The 22,118-nt window shown below is 37.6% G+C and overlaps 2 protein-coding genes across 2 annotated transcripts in view; both read right to left on the reverse strand.

Moving 5' to 3' along the window:
* Positions 1 to 22,118, reverse strand: part of PCSK7 (proprotein convertase subtilisin/kexin type 7) — a 501,704-nt gene that overhangs the window by 399,490 nt on the left and 80,096 nt on the right. The window lies entirely within an intron of this gene.
* LOC140340415 (indolethylamine N-methyltransferase-like) lies at positions 9,334 to 17,720 on the reverse strand. Its single transcript, XM_072425603.1, has 3 exons — positions 17,478 to 17,720; positions 14,941 to 15,148; positions 9,334 to 9,915 (listed from the first exon to the last, which is right to left on the reverse strand). Exons 1-3 carry the CDS (start codon positions 17,629 to 17,631, stop codon positions 9,477 to 9,479), a joined length of 801 nt encoding a protein of 266 aa, XP_072281704.1. The 5' UTR covers positions 17,632 to 17,720; the 3' UTR covers positions 9,334 to 9,476.

A 22,118-nucleotide genomic window follows, 5' to 3' on the forward strand; every position in this document is an offset into this window, starting at 1 on the left:
CTTTTTCAGTTGCTGAATAGCGCGATCGCGTACGATTTCGGATCGCGAATACGAATGCGCGACCGATAATCCGATTCTGCTTGATGAATGAGGGGCAATATCTCACTATTCGATTGAATAGCTTTCAGATCGAATAGTGAGATATATTTGACCAACACTAGTGAAAAACTAGGATGTGGGATATATTGGATGTACCTAAAACTAATATTTAAGTCGATTGCCAAATCTCTATTAGTCAAATGTGTAAGAAAAAAGGAGAGAAAAAACAGCAGGGGTTTGTAAAGATGGCAAAAATCTTATTGAAATATAATACAAATTTCACATAACAAACTTATTTAAGTGAAATCATAGAAAATATGTCTAAATCCCATTATTTCATCGGGTATGTGGATGACTTGCTGGACAATAATATTCCTTCTAAAAAAGTTCATTAATCTGGTACCAGTAACGATGCGTTTCACTTATTTGGTTTCCTCAGGGGGTGAGACACTCAGGGTATGCCATATGTTAAACAGGTTTAGCAATATGAAAAAGATAATGATTTAGGTTTAGATGTAAAGACTGGCACATACAGGATAGAAAGGGCAGGTAGAATAGAAAAATCAGCCAGTATGAAAGGTTTACAAACAGGTCAGAGTAAATTGCAGCAAGTATACAGGAGGTAATATAGGTTGAAGGGGTCACTGCCTGTCATTCAGGATTGAGTGGTCAGCCAGGACAGAGGGCTAGATGGGGAAGTCAACCATGATGGAGATTGTAAGCTCTTTGGGGCAGGGTCCTCTCCTCATATCACTGTCTGTATTAGTTTGTCATTTGCAATCCCTATTTAATGTACAGTGCTGCGTAATATGTTGGCGCTATATAAATCCTGTTTATTAATAATAATAATAATAATAATAATAATAATAATAGTAAAAAATGGAGATATCACAGACAGGTAAGAGAGGATCACAGGTTTGTGGAGATTACAACCAGGATAAAGGGCCACATTAGGGATGAAGGGGGGCAATGTAATTGGTCAAATATGGTGGCATATATAAGAAGAAGAATGCTTATTTCTTCAACGGAGAAGTTTTAGAAGGATTTATAGGGTATTTATTGCATAACTGAGATAACATAAAAAGAATGAGATTATTAAATTAAAAAGCTACAAATAAAACGTGCTTACAAAGGCTTAAGTATCAATATGTTAAATAATATGTACAACCTTATTATTTAGGTTGTTTTCATGAAGGGGTCATTTATTGCCTATTAAGTTCATTATCCACCATGTCCCAACATGGAAATGAACAGTTGCCAAAATACTCAAATTAAAGTAAAACATTAACCTATCAACACATTTTTTTTACTTTATATAAAAGGGTAGATAACCCATTTATATTGAGTAAAAAATGTGTTTTGTTTTTTTTTTTAATAAAGTGAAGGCCCCTCTCCTTCTGTCTTTACCGCCGTGGCAAATCCCAGGACGCCTCAGGCTGCTCCTTCTGCTCAGTTTTCGGCAAGTCCAGAAGGAGCTTTAGCCACAATTTAAAAAAACTTTTTTTTATATTTACAGTAGGAAATGTCACCCAATATTATTACTACGCAATGAGAAATTGGGTTCCTCCACACCAAAACAAACAAAACATCCAGGGTGGCACTGGACTGAATTTAAGTTGTTTAAACATGGTAAAAAAAACATGACATACTGCATAATAATATTATATATATTTCCAATAAAACAAAGTTTTTTGATCCTTTTTTAATATTTTCAAGCTTTTTTTTACTGCCTGATAAAAAAAGAATGAACTAGGACTGGTGACCTTTAGAGAATATTTTTTGTGATCATTTTTTTTGGAGCTTTTAACTAGGGCTTTAGGCAGTAAGTAAAAGTGTAGGAAAATCACATTGAAACAATGGCCCTGATTCATCAAGCCAAATCGTATTATCGATCGCGCAGTCGTATTAGCGATCCGGAATCGTGCGCGATCGCGCTATTCAACAACCGAAAAAGCTCGCGCACGAAGCCGCGCTTATCCGACAGGTTTTTACTCGCGATCTTGTATTGCGAGTGTACGCGCGCACTCGAGCCCCGGACCGCGGTAATCCGCGATCGCTGGTCGCGCGTATTATCGCGCTTCCCACTATCGCGGATTTCAATGATGAATCAGGGCCAATGTCAATACAAAAATTTAGCTCTTGTATATCCGTTTTTCTCAAAAATATGCAGCTGGCATATATTATGTATCTTACACTTTAATTTGCTCCTTGTTGCATTGGTCTTTCTATAGTTTTAAAAGACATTGGTGCTGATTTACTAAAATCATTTAGACTGTTTTATAGAGTTTTATATAGTTTATTGAAAGTTGTGTTTACTTTGGGAAAAAATATCAGATTAGGTGCTACAAACTTTAAAAATAACATGACTATGGCAGAGCAGAGGAAGACTGCATTAACCCCTGCCATATCCAATTCTTTCCCACACCCACCACTTTTTTTCTTTCTTTTTAACCTTAAATAAAACACAGACGTCATCTTGTGGGTTAAATTGGCCATAGCAGCCCCTTTTATTAACAAAACAACATTTATAATTTTATTACCCGTATAACCAACATATAAAAACCAACTATAGTGCAAATTGAATAAGAACAACTTCCAGTAATAAGGTCCATGAAACCCTCCACTGCTTTAACCTTGATACCTCCACTACCAGAACCAGGGCCCCAGTCTCTCCCACGCCGACTCGGGCACAGATTGCGGGTATCCTCCTCACTTTCCTTGGCTCCCCCTTACCAGGAACTCTGTATATTCCTGCTGACCTCCCACCCCCCCCCTCTAGTTTTCTATCCTTCCATATTCCTAAAATCTCACGGACCTACCCCCCACGCCACCTGGTACAAGAGTGAAACCTTACTCTTGCAAGCAACCCCACACCCTCAAAGCTCTCCGCAGCCCCTCCTGCAAACCCAAACACCATAGGTCAGTACCTACTGCATTCAAATGCACTCCATCACTTCTCAAGAACAACCCAGGATCCTTCTCAAGCTCCCCATGCCTGACTACAACACCACCAATACAACCTCCCTACCTCCCTGTTCACCTTAATACACGCTTTGTTCCCGCCAAGAGAGCCTGACCACAATCTCAGACCAGACCAGCACAGTATCTGTAAAGGACGAACGCAAGCGCAAGAAATCGAACTTAATGTCCTTAATCAACTCTCCCTTAGGGCACTTCCCCAAATCATTACACCCAGCATGAACAAGCAGGACATCCAGAGGTCTGTCTAGCCAAGCAAATCAGTGAACATGCGGCACAACCCGGCTCCACTGCAACCCAGGGATCCCAATCCAAAGGCACCCGAACCACACCACGCTGTAAACCTAGCTGCCGCCTATGGGGCCGGACATCCGCCCTCCTTGCACCCCAGTGCACAAATGAATGACCCAAGATCCATACGAGAGCCGCATCTGTAACGCAAAACAGAAACCAAATTCCAGAACGTGCCCCCCAAGAACCTCTCGCGCCAGTTGCCTAACAAAAAACCACATAGACCACCCCCAGCAAAGGATAGATAGATACAACTATAGTATGTACAAGCCACACCCCCACAGGCTATCACAACAAATGCAGGTGAATATATAACCTGAATCTGTTAGACTCCCAACGTCCGATATATAATAATATCCAATCATTACCAGATATTCATCAATTATTATTGACACCCTTAACATTCCTATTCTCTTTTTTAAGATTGCCCTTATCTATTCAAATTTGTATTATTTGTTTTTATCTCTTACTTTGAACCTTCCCAAAAAGGGAAAATAGAGAGAGAGAGAAAAAAAAGGGAATAGAATATATAATAAGTGTTGTTAACTATTTCAATTCCTTTATTATTAATTTTTTAATTCCAAAATATAAACGTGTTTAAAGTGGGAGGGTAATATCCACCCTCATTATATGTGGTAAAAAAATGAAAAAAATAAATAAGGGGTATATGTGATTATTATTATCTATATCCGTCTCTTATTTAAAAATTATATAATAAAAACATGGCTAAAGTGAGAGGTTAATATCTACCCTCATTATAGGTGGAAAAAAGTCACTATACCACAAACCATCAACGGAAAGGAGGAAAAAAAATAAAAATAAACTAGTTTTTTTTTTTTACATGATTGTGTGTTTCAAACTTTGAAACTATTATATTCAGGATATCTACTAGACCCTTGTTCGGACATATTTCTGTAAGTTACAGGTCTACAATTTAAAAAAAAAATTTCATGAAAAACAGTGTACTGCATTTGGTACAGAAATCCAGACATCAGTGAAACGCCCAGGTGGTTAACTTGTTCCACACTAGGCTTAGAAGACTTCCATGCTTTTGCCAGCACCATCTTTGCTATTGCAAATAAATGTGTCAATAATGTAAATTGCAATTTATTACAACGTGATGGTTGTAGATTCAGCAAAGCCTCTTCTGGGCATTTTGGAAAGGACTTACCTATAAGGATATATGCCATCTGGTAGATTTGAATCCAATATCTTTTGACATTGGGACAAGTCCACCAGATATGATAAAAGGTTCCATCTCCATTGCATCTTCTAAAACATTTTGTAGTATATTTTGCTGACATTTTTGCCATCTGCACCGGTACCAAGTACCACCACATCATTAATTTATAGTTTGCTTCTAAGCGTTGATGCTACTTTGCCACTGTCTCCCAGTTTTGTTTCCAACTCTTCTGTTGTAGGTTACGACCTCATTCCTTTTCCCAACCATGCACATATTTGGGAACATCTTTTGTTTGTTCCTTAATCAAAATATCATATAATACTGTTATCGCTCTTTTTGCCATGGCACCACGTATACACATTTGTTCAAAAGCACTCAAGGGTCTATCAGTCTTACCATTCTTTTGTTTTGATTGGATAAAATGTTTAATTTGCAAATATTTGAAATTCCAAGTTTGTCCTGAAGTCTTTTAAACGGAATAATCCCTTTTGGATCTAGAAAGTGATAAATTGTATTTATATCATAGATTATCACAGGTAGATGCAATATTAACTCTCAAATACCGTAAGCATCTTTCTTCCCATTTAAAGGGGAACGCTTCTTGCAATAGTTTTACCATGTCATTAGGTAGTGTAATATTTAAGGCTTTACTTTTCCCGTTATTTACACGTAGTCCGGAAAATTTCTGAAACCGGAAAAGAGATTAGATTTGGTAAAGACACCAATGGCTTAGTTATAAATAGCAAAACATCATCCGCAAATAAACTTAATTTATGGTGATGAACTCCCTCAATATTTTGTATAGCCTGTGCCAATGGCTCAATTGCCTGAGTGAACAATAATGGTGAGAGTGGGCATCCTTGTCTTGTACCTCTATTTATATAAAAATGTGGAGAACGATACCCCACATATTGTATATAGGCTTTAGGTGTTGCATATAGCGAGCTAACCCATTTACAAAAATGGGGACCAAATCACCAATACTGCAACAGTCGCAGTCTTTTTTATGTCCAAACTCAAAAACATAGCTGGTTGTTTTAGCTTATGGGCGTAATAGGTTAAATTCATCATCCTACGGATATTATCCCCTGGCTGTCTCCGCAGAATAAACCCTGTTTGATCGGACTGAATTAAGGACTCTATTCCTTGTCCCAGTCTCGACGCCAGCACTGTAGCCAGCAATTTGGCATTAAGGTTGAGCAGGGAAATGGGCCTATAATTGGACCAAATTGTAGTATCCGTGTCTGGTTTCGGTAGCATACAAATTGCTGCTTCCAGCGTACTTGGATCCAAGCTCTCTCCCTCTAGTATCCTATTATAAACCTGAGTTAGTCATGGAGCTAATTCATCCACATATTTTATATAATAGCTTGCTGTAAATCCATCTGGTCCAGGTCTTTTATTCGTCTTCAATTGTTTTATTGCCTGCATTACCTCCTGCGTTGTTATAGATACTTCCAAGCCCTCCTTCAAGAAAGCTGGTATTTCTGGTAATGTTATCCCAACAAAAAACAGACCCATATCCTCTTCAAACTTCTGTTCTTGCTGATATAATGACTTTAACCTATCATAAAATTCTTTTAGAATATATTCAGGGTTACTAGTCATGCCAATTTGGTCTATCTTTAAACGATATAGGGTAAAACTCTTATCCAAATACTCTGTTTGCCAGGAGAGTATGGGGCTTATTACCATTTACATAATATTTACTCTTGGACCATCTCAACTGTTTTTCTGCAGCATTTGCTGCACAGAGATTTAATTGTGTCTTTACTAATTCCAGCCGTTTTCCCAGATCACAATTAGGCGAAATTGTATTCAATGCGCCTTATATTCTTGTTCTATTTGAGCCTGTTGAAGTGATTGCTGTTTTTTAAGGCGAGATGCTATTTGTATTATTAGACTCCAATTACCGTTTTATGAGCTGCCCATATGACCGCGTACGATACCCCTGAGTCCTCATTTAGTAAAGTATTCTAACAATGCTTCTCTTATTTGCTGCTTCACCTGATTATTACTATTATTATTATTACACACTATTTATATAGCGCCATGATATTACGCAGCACTGTACAAAGTCCATAGTCGTGTCAGTAACTGTCCCTCAAAGGAGCTCACAATCTAATGTCCCTACTATAGTCATATGTCAATAATGTAGTCTAAGGTCAATTTAGGGGGAAGCCAATTAACCTAACTGCATGTTTTTGGGATGTGGGAGGAAACCGGAGTACCCGGAGGAAACCCACGCAGAAAACGGGGAGAACCTGCAAACTCCATGCAGATAGTGTCCTAGCTGCAATTTGAATCTGGGACCTAGCGCAGCAAAGGCTGGAGTGCTAACCCCTAAGCCACCGTGCTGCCCACCTGATTATCGCTGAATAAAGAATCATTCAATGTCCACTTGATATAGGAGGGCTTGGGATACAATGAAGAAAATTATACACCTACTGCTTGAGTCACCATACACAATCAAAAACCCTTGCGCTTGCCTTTAGAGTCTCTGAAACAAATGCTTAAAGAAGGGTACCTGATTTTCATTAGGGTGCGTAAATAGGTAGCTATTGTTACTCTTATATCATTAAAATTGCCTATTAAAATTAGGTATCTACCTTCAGGATCCACAGATTTTGACTCTAATAAGAATGGCACACCTTTTCTAAAACCTACCAAAACCCCTCTACGCTTATATAAAGAATTTGCAATGTACACAGTTGGAAAAGTAGAATGAAAATACTTACTTCCCCGAGAAAAAATAATAAAAACTTATCAATCCTTGATTTTTTATCATTCAAAAACAAAAGAAAAAAGAAAAAAAAAATGCAACAAATTTGCTGATCCATCTTTGATCTGCAAATCCACACTACCACCTTACCCTTACCCAAAGGCACATGCCCCCACAGCAAGCCTCCCGGCTTAGTTTGCTAGGACTTACCACTTTCACCAAGCGCAATGCTGCAAAGAAAGTCACAACAAACATGGCTGAAAACAATACCACCTCACCAATCTGAACACACCCGGCCCAACTGACCCACCAAATCCCCCAACATGGACACTGAAACCGGACGCCGCAAATCATGAAGGTAAGTTGCATTTTGAAATGGGGAGATCAACAATGGCAGCCTAAGTATTCAGATTTAGTTAAAAGACAAACCATGTTGTATTTTAGGATGTCTGTGGACTGTAGTGTTTTAATTCACTGCTATACAGGTCTGTCAATTCTCTCTCAATCCAGAGATCTTCAACTATGCTTGTGAAATTTTTGTAAGCTCACGAAGAACTGGTACATCAGAATTATTCAACAAAGCAACATTTGTTTAAGGTACACATGTAATTTTATTTCAGGATACAGTAACAAAATTCATAGTAGTATAGAGTGTTACACATTTTGAAAAAACAGTAAAATATTGCATAATGGATTACAACAAGAGTATACCAAAAGTTAATACTAAAACTTAAAAACAGAGAATACATTCTTTTGTCAATTGCACAATTCAAAACTTGGTCATGTGAAAACTGAACAAGCACCAGCAAACCCCTCTCCCTTCCCTATGCCACCATGTCAGGAGAACAAAATCTTGATAAATTTTGGCTGCACTTCCAAATCAAGCAATTACAAACAGTTGTAAGTATTGTGATCAGTCCTTTTGGTAACCATGAATCCGGACATTTTGAATTGAGTCAAATATTATTGTTATTTTTTCGGATACAATGTGGAAGGTTAGAACCTCTGTTAATTTAAAAATTTAAGCCTCACAAGTCAAAGTTTTTTTTTTTTGCTTTTAATATTTTATGTATGGTTTTATATGTTTAAAATAGCTTTTGTAGCAAATGTTTATGTGTAGTGCTAAAATGGATTATGGATAATGCAATTAAAATAATATGAAAAGCCCAAATGTGTTTTTAGGTTTTCTCCTTATGTGCAATGTGCCAATAAAAAGATATATTATGGAGCCTGCTGTGTTCTGTAAAAAGATCTTCAGGGAAAACCAGGTCTACTTCCAACTCCAAGTCCCAAAGACAACAATACACATTTTCAAGCCCAAAGCAGACTTTGCTTATTGATGAGCAGTGCACTGCTTGGAGGATCAGAACTGGCACTGCATCATGTATAGTTATCTAATAGCACATCACAGATAGAACACAATTTACTTTTCTGCACTACAGATGGCGGGCAATGGATAACTAGACTTTACTAAATACTTAACTAAGTGCAGTTAGTATTCTTTTACTTTATCCAAAACTAAAACTGAGGGAATTACAGCTATTCTTTATTCATATTAAATTCAAGTTTTAAAACATTTTCTAATGGTCTTTCAAAATGTGTTTTGACATACAAATTAGCCTCTTTCACATTTGATTAAGCACAAAAAAGGATAGCTAAAATTTTTATATTGCAATAGGCCTGATTTTTTAAAGCTCTCCGAGGCTGGAGAGGATACACTTTCATCAGTCTTGTGTAGTAGCAATAATTGCCATCAGCCTTTCCTAACTAGTTTACCTAAAGGAACCAAAAACTATTTTCAGGTTCTGGGAAACCCTTGCTAAAACCAATTTATTAGTTTTTAGTGGGAAAAATATCCTTTACATTAGTAGACAATTGAAAGAATGTTCCCCACAATGATGTTTTGAATGGCACCAGAACACTAAAATGATCACTGGTGTCACACTGGTGACTCTGCAGTAGTGTTTGCTCGAGAACTATGCATGCAACCCAAAATGAGAGGTCAGTATTCTGCCGCACAGGTTAGAAGAACATTTTTAGTAGAAGTAGTAAAAAAAAAAATGTTTTTCTGAAATATGTGCTATATATAAATGATAAAATTGATAAAGATAGATTGAAGGTTAAATGTCTATTGCATATCCAATAGTTTTCTACAGGACATTTATATTGTTTCTGTTATACTTTATTCTGTACTTTTTATGAACAAGTCACTATAATGTAATTGGTAGACAGTGACAAAGTTCATTTTTTCTCAAGTTTCTCCTAAACATCTCGCTCTTTTCGTGCAAGGACAAACAAGCTGGAGTCATGGTTACAGAGCTCATATTGCTCTTTATCATACTTTCTGGGAATGACTTCCAAATCCACAATGGCAAAACCTGCCTCAACTATAGCACGTCTCATGAACTCCTCAGTTAACACCAAACAAGAGAACCTTTTCCCCCCAAGTAAGTAAGAGCTGCAGTTAAGAATTTCGCTTACAAGCAGGTGCCCACCTATTTTTATCAAGGAAGCAACATTTTTAAGCACTCTACTATACGTATCAAGGTCACTACAAGCACACTCCAAACACCCAAAAGTCAAGACACAGTCAACTTTGGGCAGATTCAATGGTTCCATTGGGTTGCTTTTTAAAACATCACACTTTATGGTCTTCTTCACTGTATTTTGCAGCTTCTTTCTCTTCTCTTCCACGGTCATTCTAAAAAAGAATGCAACATTTTATTTAGATCATCATAAAGAGCAGGATTCAAGCAATAAGAGTTCAATGTTCTGGAAAACACATTTGTTGAGCCAAGAGGATAATAGTTAGTGTTGTTGTTCGACCCGAATTTTTGTTGGATTCCACGCCCCAAATTCGACCCTCCCACAATGCCTAGGGACCTCCCCCATGATGCCTAGGGCCCTCCAATAACAGCAGGGATGCTCCCCTCCATGTTTGTTGTGGCAAGCAGCCGATTGGCTATCTGTCACTGCATGCAACACAGGCAGCCATTGGCCTATATAAGGCCAGGGCGTGCCTGCATTTACTACTCCTGACAGAGATTTGCTAGCATCACAACCTTTCTGTGCTGCTTGGCTTGCTTTGTCAAAGTAAAAAACAGTGCTTTACTTAGACTGTGTCACACTCACACTATTAGACAGATAGATTGTTGGATTGTACTGTATTGGTGCAGTCCTGAAATCTTCTGTACTCAGATAGGTGGAGTGTTTCACTGTTAGCTAGATAGATAGATAGATAGATAGATAGATAGATAGATACATACACGCAGCCAGAGGCAGGGTAAAAAAAATACAGATATTTAATTCTGATACCATTTGCAATCTATCAAAATATATATAAAAATGTCTGTATTCCTGTAAAAAAATACAGATATTTAATTCTGATACCACTTGCAATCTATCAAAATAAATATAAAATATTCTGTATTTCTGTAAAAAAAATACATATATTTCATTCCGATACCACTTGCAATCTCTCAAAATTACCAGAAAAATTTCCATATTTCTGTTAAAAAATATAAAGATATTTTGGTCTGATACCACTTGCTATCTATCAAAATAAACAGAAAAATTTCTGTATTTCTGTAAAAAAAAAATACAGATATTTAATTCTGATACCACTTGCTATCTATCAAAATAAACAGAAAAATGTCTGTATTTCTATTAAAAAAAATACGGATATTTTATTCTGATACCACTTGCAATCTATCAAAATGAACAGAAAAATGTCTGTATTTCTGTAAAAAAAATACAGATACTTAATTCTGATACCACTTGCTATCTATCAAAATAAACAGAAACATTTCTGTATTTCTGTAAAAAAAATACGGATATTTAATTCTGATACTACTTGTAATCTATCAAAATGAACAGAAAAAATTCAGTATTTCTGTAAAAAAATACAGATATTTAATTCTGATACCACTTGCAATCTATCAAAAAAGCCAGAAAAACCTCTGTATTTCTGTAAAAAAATACAGATATTTATTTTTGATACGACTTGCTATCTATCCAAAGGACAGAAAATTGTATGTATTTCTCTACTAAAAATACAAATATTTAATTATGAATCACACAGCTCCATTACAAGTGATATAGGCCTCAAAGTAGATAGAGGCAGAGGGCCCTGAGCGAGGTGCTCGGTAAAAAAAAATAGCCAGTTACACAGCTCCATTGCAAGTTATAGGCCTCAGAGACAGAGTGGAGGTAGAGGGCCACGAGGGTGAGGAGTAGAAGGAGATGCCAAAGGCAGTGAACGTGTTCTTCCTATCAAGGTGTCAGCAGGCCGTGCAGCAGTTAACGACTAGTCAGTACACTCTGCAGAGGGGGTGTTAAAGTCATTGCTGATCCAAGCCTTCTTCATTTTAATAAAAGTGATTCGGTCGACATTTTCTGCGGAGAGCCGAATCCGCTTGTCAGTCACTACGCCCCCAGCTGCACTGAACGCTCTTTCAGATAACACACTTGTGGCTTTGCAAGCAAGGATCTGAATGGCATGTTTTGCCAGCTCCGGCCACTGCTCAAGCTTGGATACCCAGTAGCCCAGTGGGTCCTGGCTTTGCAGATTGCAGATGTCCCATGAAGAGCTCAGGTATTCCTGCACCATGACAGAGTAGCGCTGCTGAGTGTCATTGGTTGCTCGACTGGCGGCTTGCTTTCGCTGAAAAAAAGCCTGCATAGTTTGGCTTAGACGACCTCTACCACTGCTGCCACCCATGCCGCCTAAGGCTGTTGTTTGATGCCCATGGCTGGTGGAACTGCCATGGGGATCCCTGCTGCTGCTGCTGGTAGCCAGAAAGGCTGAGCACAAGTCCCTTACAAGAACTTCTTGGTAGTGCTACATTTTAGGTCCTCTGTATTGGGGCAAGATGAGTTGTTGTATCTCAGGCTTGTAATGTGGATCCAGTAATGTAGCAATCCAATAGTCATCAGTCTTTGTTTTTATGTGTTGTATGCGCGGATCTTTGGCTATGCACTCCTGCATGAAGGCTGTCATGTGGCTCAATCTACCCACAGCTGAGGTAATTCTGGACCCACACTCCTGTGGGTCGAACAGCAGCACAGGGTCGTCCTCCTCCTCCGCCTGGTTTTGCCATCCACGGAACATGCTGCCCTGTGTTTGGGTGGATGGATGCCATGTACCCTCAATATCCTCCTCTGCCCCTTCCTCCCCTTCTCCCATGCCTGCAATGTCCTCCTCATCCTCTTCCACCTCCTCCTTTTCCTGGATTTGTGGTGCACTATGCCTAGTAAGCATGCATGTCCGAGATGATGTTTTAAACATCATCTTTTGATGCAGCGTAGTGTCCGAGATCCACCATCATCTGTTCCAGCAGGCATATGATGGGGATGGTGTCACTGACACAGGCCTGATCTCTGGTCGCCTCTTGAAAAGGTGACAATACAGTGCACAAGTCCTCAATTTGCAGCCACTCCGCTGGGCTGAAGAAAGGTAGTGTAGGTATACGTCTGAAACAAACAGGTGAGGCAAGTCATAGTCATCCATTGTCGGAAGCTGCCTGTCACCACAGCTATGCCTCAACAACCGCGACCGCCACCACGAGCACCAGCTCCAGAGCACCTTTCAGCCCAGTTAGATGTTCGCCCGTGTGGGCATTTTGCAATGTCTATAGTGATGACAACACTATGGTCATCTGCAAACTGTGTGCTCAACACTTGAAACGAGGCAAAAACCCAAACAAACTTGGAACAAGTTGCATGAGCACTCATTTAAAAATCCACCACCCAGTAACCTAGCGGGAACACCTGGTCAAAGCACAGAGCTCTGTGCGACCACCTCTGCCCAAGAAGCAAGCTCAAACTGCTTGATCTTCCTCCGCTGCCATTCCTCCTTCTGCCACCAAAGTTACCCATGCTGCTGCCAGCAATTTGAGTGGGGCATGTAGCCGAGCATTACCCTTTTTTTACCTTGTAGCTAATATGCTTCACAAAGGGTAAATTTGTATAGTAATAGGATTTTTTTATTGGGGGGGGGGGGGGTTGACACCAAAAATGAAAGTGCGCTGTGTGTGTGTTGTATGTCTGTGTGATACTGTGCATGCAGTCAGGGAGGGTACCCAGCCTCTGGCTGCGTGTATGTAACACACTGACTATCTATCTATCTATCTATCTATCTATCTATCTATCTATCTATCTATCTAACAGTGAAACACTATACCTGAGTACAGTATATAGTACAGGTGATATGCAACATGTCCATGTCTGTTGGATTCAAAGCTGGTGAAGTGCTAGAGTACTCAATTCCTAATGTGCGCTGGGACATCATAGAAGGGAATTTCTACAGCGCCACACTGGCATATTTGCACCTATTGGATGTGATTCACGTGCAGTTCCATTTACACTTTGAGCTGTGCTCCAGGGTTAAAGATGCTGCCCAGTCAAATCAGCTGGCTCATCGGAAGTAAACCTGCATCCTGATGGCTCATATTGATCAAGCCTGGGGTGTGCAGCAGGAACAGCAGGAAGAGGAGGTGGTGGGCTCTGAGACGGAGCGTGGACAGCATTGGAAAATGGCATCTAGAGCTGGGTACTGGGCAGGCAGCAGCAGTAACAGCATGAGGAGGAGGCAGTGGGCCCTGAGACGGAGCGAGGACGGCATTAGAGGTTGAGGCCATCACCTATATGGACACTGTCGAAGCTGTAGCTATTGGAGACATGAATGGATGAACGAGATTCCAATGTCTCCATCTACTATGTAGCAAAACCACATGAAAGGAAACGGGGTTAGCGGAATCAACGGGGAAAAAAGACCCTGTTGAGCTTGAGTCTAGTCTGACATCTAGAGCTGGGTACTGGGCAGTGGGCCACAACATTATGTAGTGGTTTCACTACATAGTAGGTAGGGACAGATTGGAATCTCATTCATTCATTCATGTCTCCAATAACTACAGCTTCTAAACTGTCCATATAGGTGATGGCCTTTACTTACAATGTGGAATCGTATTTAGCATTCTTTCTAGCAGTATTGCAGTCCACCCAAAATTTCCATTAGAAATATGTCAGCTCCATTCACAGTCCCTCTATGAAGAGCAGCTCTCATAAAACTCTATCTAATAAAAAGCAGCTATGATACTTAGGTAATGTGGAACTTTCATTGCAGTTCTTCTCGTAATGTCCGAATCTCAATGCTCTTTCAGATTGTCAGATAGCAAAAAGTTGCCACAATACTCTTTTTGGTAATATGCAATCTACATAGCACTCTCTCAGCTGTCATAGCTTCCAATCAAGTAGAAAAAAATATTTGTCTCTGAATATTTGAGTTACAGGACTTTGATAAAATACCATTCCTATGCCTCTATTTTGTAAAATATGCAGCTCCCTCTGTAATCATAGCATTCTCTAATAGCTTGTATTGCTCTCTTTTACATGCCATTATTATCCTTTGACAGTTCATAAATTGGATTATTACAGTTGCAGTTGTTTAAAAAAATCTGTGGACTCATCCTAATTTATAGGGTGCTCCCAGTTCCAAAAAGTAGGCATCACCTACACATCCCCATAAAAAACCACACAGTTTCTTGGTTAACAGTAACCTGTCCCTTTTCTCCTTTAATGACCTGAAAGTTGTGTGGTTGTGTGGTCAAAAACAATTACATTTTTAAGAAAACCCAACACTCTGAATTACCTTGACATATCTGTATTATGAACCTGACGTTACCTATGTTTACTTGTACAACGTTTTATTAAACTTGTTTGACCATACCCTTTTCCCTCTAGGTCACAGACTTTTTGTATAGCTCCTGTCCAGTCGAATGTTCCAGGCTCATTTCTAAGGCTCCGTTCATAGTACTCTCTGTTGCGATCAGTGTAGTCTGCTCCAATGATTTCTTCAAAAACTTCACAGGCTGAAAGGTCCTGATAAATGGTAGGTCCATGGCCAATATCAATTAGTGTTTTCCCCTTGATTCCTCCTTTTAGAAAAATAAAAAAATACTTTTAAGTTGTTATGTTAAGCCTTAAAATATTTTAAAATGCAGTTTTAGAATTTGTTTAATTTTAATATCCCTTTCACATATATGCATGCAGTTTAGGACCTGTTACAGATGCTGAATAATTGTCACTGGAAATGATCATTGAAGATCCTTTTGAGTAATGGCAAAATGCCTTCCGGTTGGGAAGAGGGGAGGATTGGCAGGAGGTGCCCCACCCCATCTTTCCCATAATAAACAATACCGGCTGTTAGTGGTTTAGGATCACTAACCATCTTCATTAGACTTCTATACTAATGACAAGTATTCGCCAAGACTATGAAAAGTTATTATAAAGTCAATCTAGTTTATGCATGAGGGTTTAAATGAGAAATAAATTCTAACTGTTATATATTTAGCTTGTTAAAGTACTATATATTGGAAAACATTCCCATTTTAAATTACTGCTTATACTTATCTTTATTATTTTTTCATTCCAGCACTTTAGGTCTCCACTAGCCATTCTCAGCCACCATCAGTCCCCAAATTAGCTGCAAATCATTACTGTAGTTCAGTTTAATAACAGGACCAACAGTGGACCATGGCTGTTCAATGTAGTTTAAAATTGCTGTTTGTAGCCACCATCATGCATGCATGGAAGGTGACAATTCAGAAGCACTTGTGGTAGACATTTGTCACCCTATGACTAAAAATATTTGAATAAGGACTTTAGCTCCGTGAATAATAATAATTCGTATTGATATATCGCTGAAATATTATACAATCCTTTACAAAGTCCATAGCCTTGTCACTAATTGTCCTTCATAAGGGTTCACATCTAATGTACTTTCGGTAGTCATATATCATTAACACAGCCGAATGTGGAAGGAAATTGGAGCCCAGAGGAAACCCACACAAACACGGACAACATACTCTTTGCAGATATTGTCCGGACCAAGATTCATATCTGTGACTCAGTGCTGTAAAGGTGAGAGTATATCCAAAAAGAAGGCCACAGACACCTCCAGAGGTTCCAGTCTCCTAACTTTCCTGCATCCCTCAACGGCTTCTCTGCTGACCTCCAGCTTAAAACTGATTCCAACAATGACATGAAGGTCATCAGAAGCAAATACTTTTGTATAGACATTTTGGCCTACTTTGCTGTGCAGGGCAGCAGATGTGTATTAGGGCCCATTCACACCATTTGCACTTGGTTCCATTGATCTGAATTCCAGCTCTAATCCAAGGACAAGAAATATTGGCTTGACATCTAATTATCCTTGTCCAGACCAACAAACTGAGATAGTGTTTGCCAGTCGAAATTTGAACATGTATTTAAATGCAGCTGAATATATTGCAACACAGTACAATGGCTTACAACTCACTGCAACCTTAAAGTGTATGCCTAGCCCAATTTTTATTATGGTTTATATTAAGCAGTAAAAGATTAAGACTCCCATTAGCTTATTTGTTTACTGTCTGTACCCTGCTAGGGAGGCTTTTCGGTATTTCCTGTCCCGAAGACACAAGAGGAAATAAGAGGAAATCTTTTCAAAGTTAAAAAACTTTTCATCCCAGATAGTTGTCCCTATGAGAAATGTCTGTATTGAATTTTCCCTCACCTATTATTCTAATGACAACTTAAAATGATGGGTTTTCCTGACTTTATATTACTAACAATAGTCACCCAAACCCAGTGCTTTTGTATCCATACAGACAGCAATAAAACCTTGGCAGAGTCTAACTAATATCTTTTCCCACTTTAAGGGATAAAATGAAAGAATCTTGCTTTGCAGATGTTAAAAAAAGGACATTAATGCAACACATGAAAAAGGCCATGCAAACTTTTCATACATGCAATGCAAACCAGATCCATGGAGTGGCAGACGAAGCCCTTGAAAAATAAAGCAATTTATGTAACCCTGTGTGTTTAATAGTTTGTGAAATAATCATAGCATACACATGCACAAACCCATGCATAAACACATGCATGGAAATTCTTTTTTAACAGAAAATCTGTAATAAAAAAGTAATTTTATATATGCTGTATATTTACTCTGGTTTATGGTAAAATGTTGTCAGACCCAGTTAAGCCCTGAAAAAACATTTCACTGTCTTCTTTTTCCTTAATGAATTCTACTTTATACTTCTTTCAATGATGTCCTTGTCCATTAATTTTCTTATTTCACAGTTTGCATCTATAAATTAAATCTTTCAGTTTTTTCATATGACATTACATTTAATTTTCTGGAAATGATTCTATACATTAATGCAACTAACAGCAACATAAAGGGCTGAGCTATGATAGAAGCAATGAATGAGCAGTACTTACGCACAATGAAAGTCTCATAAAGTTTCCTCAGTCCAAAATCCAGAAACCCATCAAGCACTAAAAGTCCCGATTTTGGGCCATAGTAGATATTACAATATGCATGTGGATCAAATATATCTTGGTAAGTATCTTTGTCTGTAAATTCTGTCGCCATTGTGCCAAATAAAATGAATATAAATTCAAAGTAGCTCGGGATTTATATGTATAAAAGGAGTGGCTTAAGTATTTGAGTCTCAGAGCAGTGAAATATTGGCATTTAGCCAAATACTTTAGAACTAACAATGCTGACTGAACAAACAAAGTTCAGGCTGATTTGCAGTGCTATTGGATCTCTGTACTGGACTAGAGCCACATCTTTTGGTAACCCTTTCTTAGTAAAAAAAAAATGTAACCATGAGAAAATAAAAAAAAAACTTACATAACCTGATAACTCCCTACAGGTACTAATACTCAGAAGTTCTAACCCTCCTACTTAAAAATGGGTTTCTGGTTCTGTCTGCATACTCTTTAACAAAATGACTCATTATTTTCTGCCCTAAAGGGGCAGATCATCCCAGAGCCTGGGAGAGGCGTTAACCTTTCCATTCCCTATCCAAATTAATTAAACATGTCTTGACTGGAATTTAGCTAAACTTAGCAGAGAAGGTGTTTTTACCTTCACCTGGTTTACCCAGGCATCTCTTACTCCATCAATTATCCATTGCATCACAGAAGTGAATAAATATTATCTTTTAGGTGAATAGACATTTTTTTTTAATTATATTCTTTTTTTACCTGGCCAATGTCATCAACAAGATACTAACAGGGTATCCGCTCCATAATATCCTTTTAATGTCAAACCAAAAACTTTTCCATTAGGGGGACTCACAAGCTAATGTACATACAGTAAGCATGTCATTACCACAATCTAAGGTGAACTTTGTGATCTAAGCCAATGCCCTACCTGCATGTTTTTGGGATGAAACAACATGTGGATGGACAGAAAATATAATTTTGGTGTTAGAAAAGTGTAATTGTAAGAAAATATTATTAGTAGGTTTAACTTGCAGTAAAATGTTAGGTCTGATTGTTAGGCTTAAACTCCTTCCCTTGCTAAAATTACAGCCTAATAATATTTAACAATGTACCTTTAAAAAAAGTATTGGATTTTACACTTACTTTACCATCTCTCTTCTCCATTGCATTTTGTGACATATTCTTTCAGCGAGGTTCCTGGAGAATGATGGGTATAAAAAAAGGTTTGGGGTGATCTATATATCCTATGACATTGCTATTACCCTTAACTAGGTACAGCAGGAGGGAATAAAGTAAGTATATAAACTAACATTTTTCTTTACATTTTTATGTACTTTTCAATCATATGTTTAAAGTACCATTAGGCAGCAATTTTAATATGATATCTTATATATGAAGGGGTGCCTGCACCCAAAACGGGTGGATCATACATGTTGCTAGTATTCAGTTTTGGAGCCAGAACAATTCCCTCTTGGGGGTCCTAAATTAGTGAATCTGACATTCACCAGATATTCTCTGGTAGAGAATCAATGCATGTAATTAAAAACACAATTTTTTTTAAATTAAAATTTAAATAAAATATATGGGTATGCTGGGTACTTATGGATGTAATTACATTTTTTTTGCCAAGTTTGCTCAGCAAAAAACAAGATTCATTTAGATTTGTGAAAAATTTATATTCTAGAAATTGCCCAATATCCGCTCTGCAATTGAAAAGTGCTTTCCAATGCTATTTATCCTAAAACTTATGGAATGTTCATTTGCATTGCATGTTCCTTTTAACCTTCAACTGATTTGTTTATACAAGGTACAAAACTTTTCCTGGTCTCCCACAAAAAAAGTACACCCTCCAACCGTCTTTTAGCTTATAGTGATGAGCCTGTACTTTTAACACGTTTTTTTATTTAAAACAAAAATTCTGTAAACAATATCAATATCTTGCGAATAGCAAAATATTGCTATTGTGTACAGAATTTTGTTTTAAATATAAGTAGCCAAAAAAGCCCCTCTTTTGTTCTTTTCTTTGATTATGCTTATTATAAGGAGCTGGTCGAACCTGCTCAGATTAACCATTTAACCATGTGTATTGCTACCAAATGACAGGAAATGTATTAGTACCAGGATTGCTAGACATAAAAAAAGAACCCCCCCCCCCCCCCCCAAAAAAAAAAGAAAACTTTTACAAAAGTATCAATGTTATTATGGCCAAGGAAAGAAAGTTGAGCACAGCCTGCAAATCTGTGTATATATATATATATATATATATATATTACTGTATATAAACTATAAAAAGTACATATCTGCTGGTTTTAAAGTTGTTGGACTTTGTACCTGAATTCAAGGACATGTAATTACATAGGTAATGGTTAACTCAAAGAATATTTGAAAAGACTGACTCTTCAAGGGCACCTGCTAAAACTCATATATATATATTAATAAAAAAAAAAGTATAAAAAGTATGAAGGAATTTCAAATTATTTAGTATTGGATTCAATACACAATAACTGTATTGAACATTGAATCCAATACAAAGTAATCATTGTACCCTTGTTTTATTTTTGTGTTTTTATTTAAAGTGTATTAATAAATTTATCAAATATTAGACATATTTTGGTGAGGTATGCCTAAAAATTACAGGCCTACAATGTAAAATAAATTTTCATGAAAGACAGTATGTACTTTTAGACATATAAATCCAGACAGAAATGAACTGGCCAGAATGTTAATCATAGTAGTAACCCAGTAACCATCACTCTTATTTAAAGGGTCTCTTACTTGATGGTATCACTCTTCTCTCTCCATTCCATTCTCTTTTTCAGTACTCCCTCTCTCTCCCCACTCCCTCTTTTTCTTTCTCTTCCCTTTCACCCACTCTCCCTTTCTTATTTTTCCCTCTATGCCTCTCTCCTTTCTCTCTCGTTCTTTCTTTCTTTCTTTCTTTCTTTCTTTCCTTCTTTCTTTCTAGCCGTTTACAAAGTCTATTGTCTATTGTCCACTTTCATCTTTTTCTTTTATTTCTTTCTTTCTTTCTTTCTTTCTTAGTTTTTTCCTAGTGACACTGGCAATTAAACTAAAGTTAGAGCTGTACTTTACTTGCTTGAATACCAAAAAGGTCCAAAAAAGTACTTTTTTTTCCTTGATTTTTATTTATATATGTATAACTGCAAATATGTATTATTCTTGTTATCAAAATAAGCAAGTATATTTGAGGGAAGATTTTTGTAATAATACTTTTAAGCAAGTTATGCTCATCGAAGAAAATACCTGTAGAAATGTAATTTTTATCAACCTAAAAAGTTCTATATTCCATGAAAGACAGGTAGGCAGGGCTGTAATGATAGTGAGGTCTGCTGACAGGGCCCAAACCATGTGGAGAGCATGAGAAAGTAGCTCTGAACACAATGCCACCTTCATTTTAAAATCTCATATTTACATTTGGCAATCATGGTTGACAGTACACTTAGAATAAAGAATGCCGACGTTCATCTTAGAAGATATACAGAGATCATAAACAGCTACCGTATATGGCATTTAAAGAAATTCTGATGAGAACCCGTCATAAACAGTCCTGTCGTAAATGGTCTTACGTGCATTTTAGACGTATACATTGGAGAACCAAATTTCAGAAATATGTCATAGTTTCCACTGGTATATGTCCAAAATATCATTATATGAATGTAGAAGAATACTCAAATCAGTTAGACTCCAAGTACACCTATATTAGAGGGTCTATAAAGCTATGAAGATTTCAGGGGATAAATGATCCAGGTACCTGTTGTCTAATTATTCATAATTTCATGCAGAGAAATAATATATTGGTTTACAGATTTTATCTCCTTGCCCTATAGTATTATAAAACTATCTAGGAATATTAGAATAAATGGCGTTTGCTATTTAAAAAAAAACATTCCAACACACCTACAGACTCAATTATCGGACCTTTTGATTGTGTGTGCAAACACTGGACATTTTCTTCAGATTGGAGATCAAAGAACATTGGGCTAAAGCTTGAGCTCCTATACTATGATCCGAAAGTACCCAGTAACCACTGAAAGTAACTTTATGTCACTTAAGTCAGTTAACATTAGCGAACATTAAGGTTTGCTCAATGTGAAGCATTCCATATTGATACACAAATGGAATAACTGTTCCAGGATGAATATCACTGTGATAGATGGAAGCAGGTTACTACCAAGTTATATAAACTTGGTAGTTTATATAGGAGATTTGAAGGAGCAAATCACACAAAAAACACTGAAGAGGCTTGACAACCTTGTGAGTGGTTTTCAGGACACTGAGAAGGCAGATAATGAAGAATGATGGTTAGAGGAATAAGTATGTATGATTATGTAGGATGTTGGGATACTGTAGTAAGAGTAAGGGCGTTGTGTGAAAGCATGCAAGCGTCAAACTCGGAGCTAGCTTTTATACTGCATATGCCACTGTGAAACCTAACAGCTGGGATATCAGTCCATCAAGTAGGGGTAGTGTGGGTAAGGCAAAAATAACATTGCAGTTTATGATAATAGCATTATTGAAGCAGGAGGACCGATAATAGAAACTTATTTAGAAATACCAGAAAATGTTGTTGCCTCAACCAAATGGTTGGCTGTCCCCCTGATAACT

The sequence above is a fragment of the Pyxicephalus adspersus genome, chromosome 11 (assembly GCF_032062135.1).
Source record: "Pyxicephalus adspersus chromosome 11, UCB_Pads_2.0, whole genome shotgun sequence".
Classification (NCBI taxonomy): domain Eukaryota; kingdom Metazoa; phylum Chordata; class Amphibia; order Anura; family Pyxicephalidae; genus Pyxicephalus; species Pyxicephalus adspersus.

What these genes read in the sequence shown, in the direction of transcription:
- LOC140340415 (XM_072425603.1), bottom strand. Translation starts at nt 17,631, where the DNA reads ATGGCGACAGAATTTACAGACAAAGATACTTACCAAGATATATTTGAT. An exon ending in TTATGAGACTTTCATTGTGC is followed by an intron (nt 15,149 to 17,477) that starts GTAAGTACTGCT and finishes TTTTTCTAAAAG; the next exon opens with GAGGAATCAAGGGGAAAACA. An exon ending in TGTGACCTAGAGGGAAAAGG is followed by an intron (nt 9,916 to 14,940) that starts GTATGGTCAAAC and finishes ATTCTTTTTTAG; the next exon opens with AATGACCGTGGAAGAGAAGA.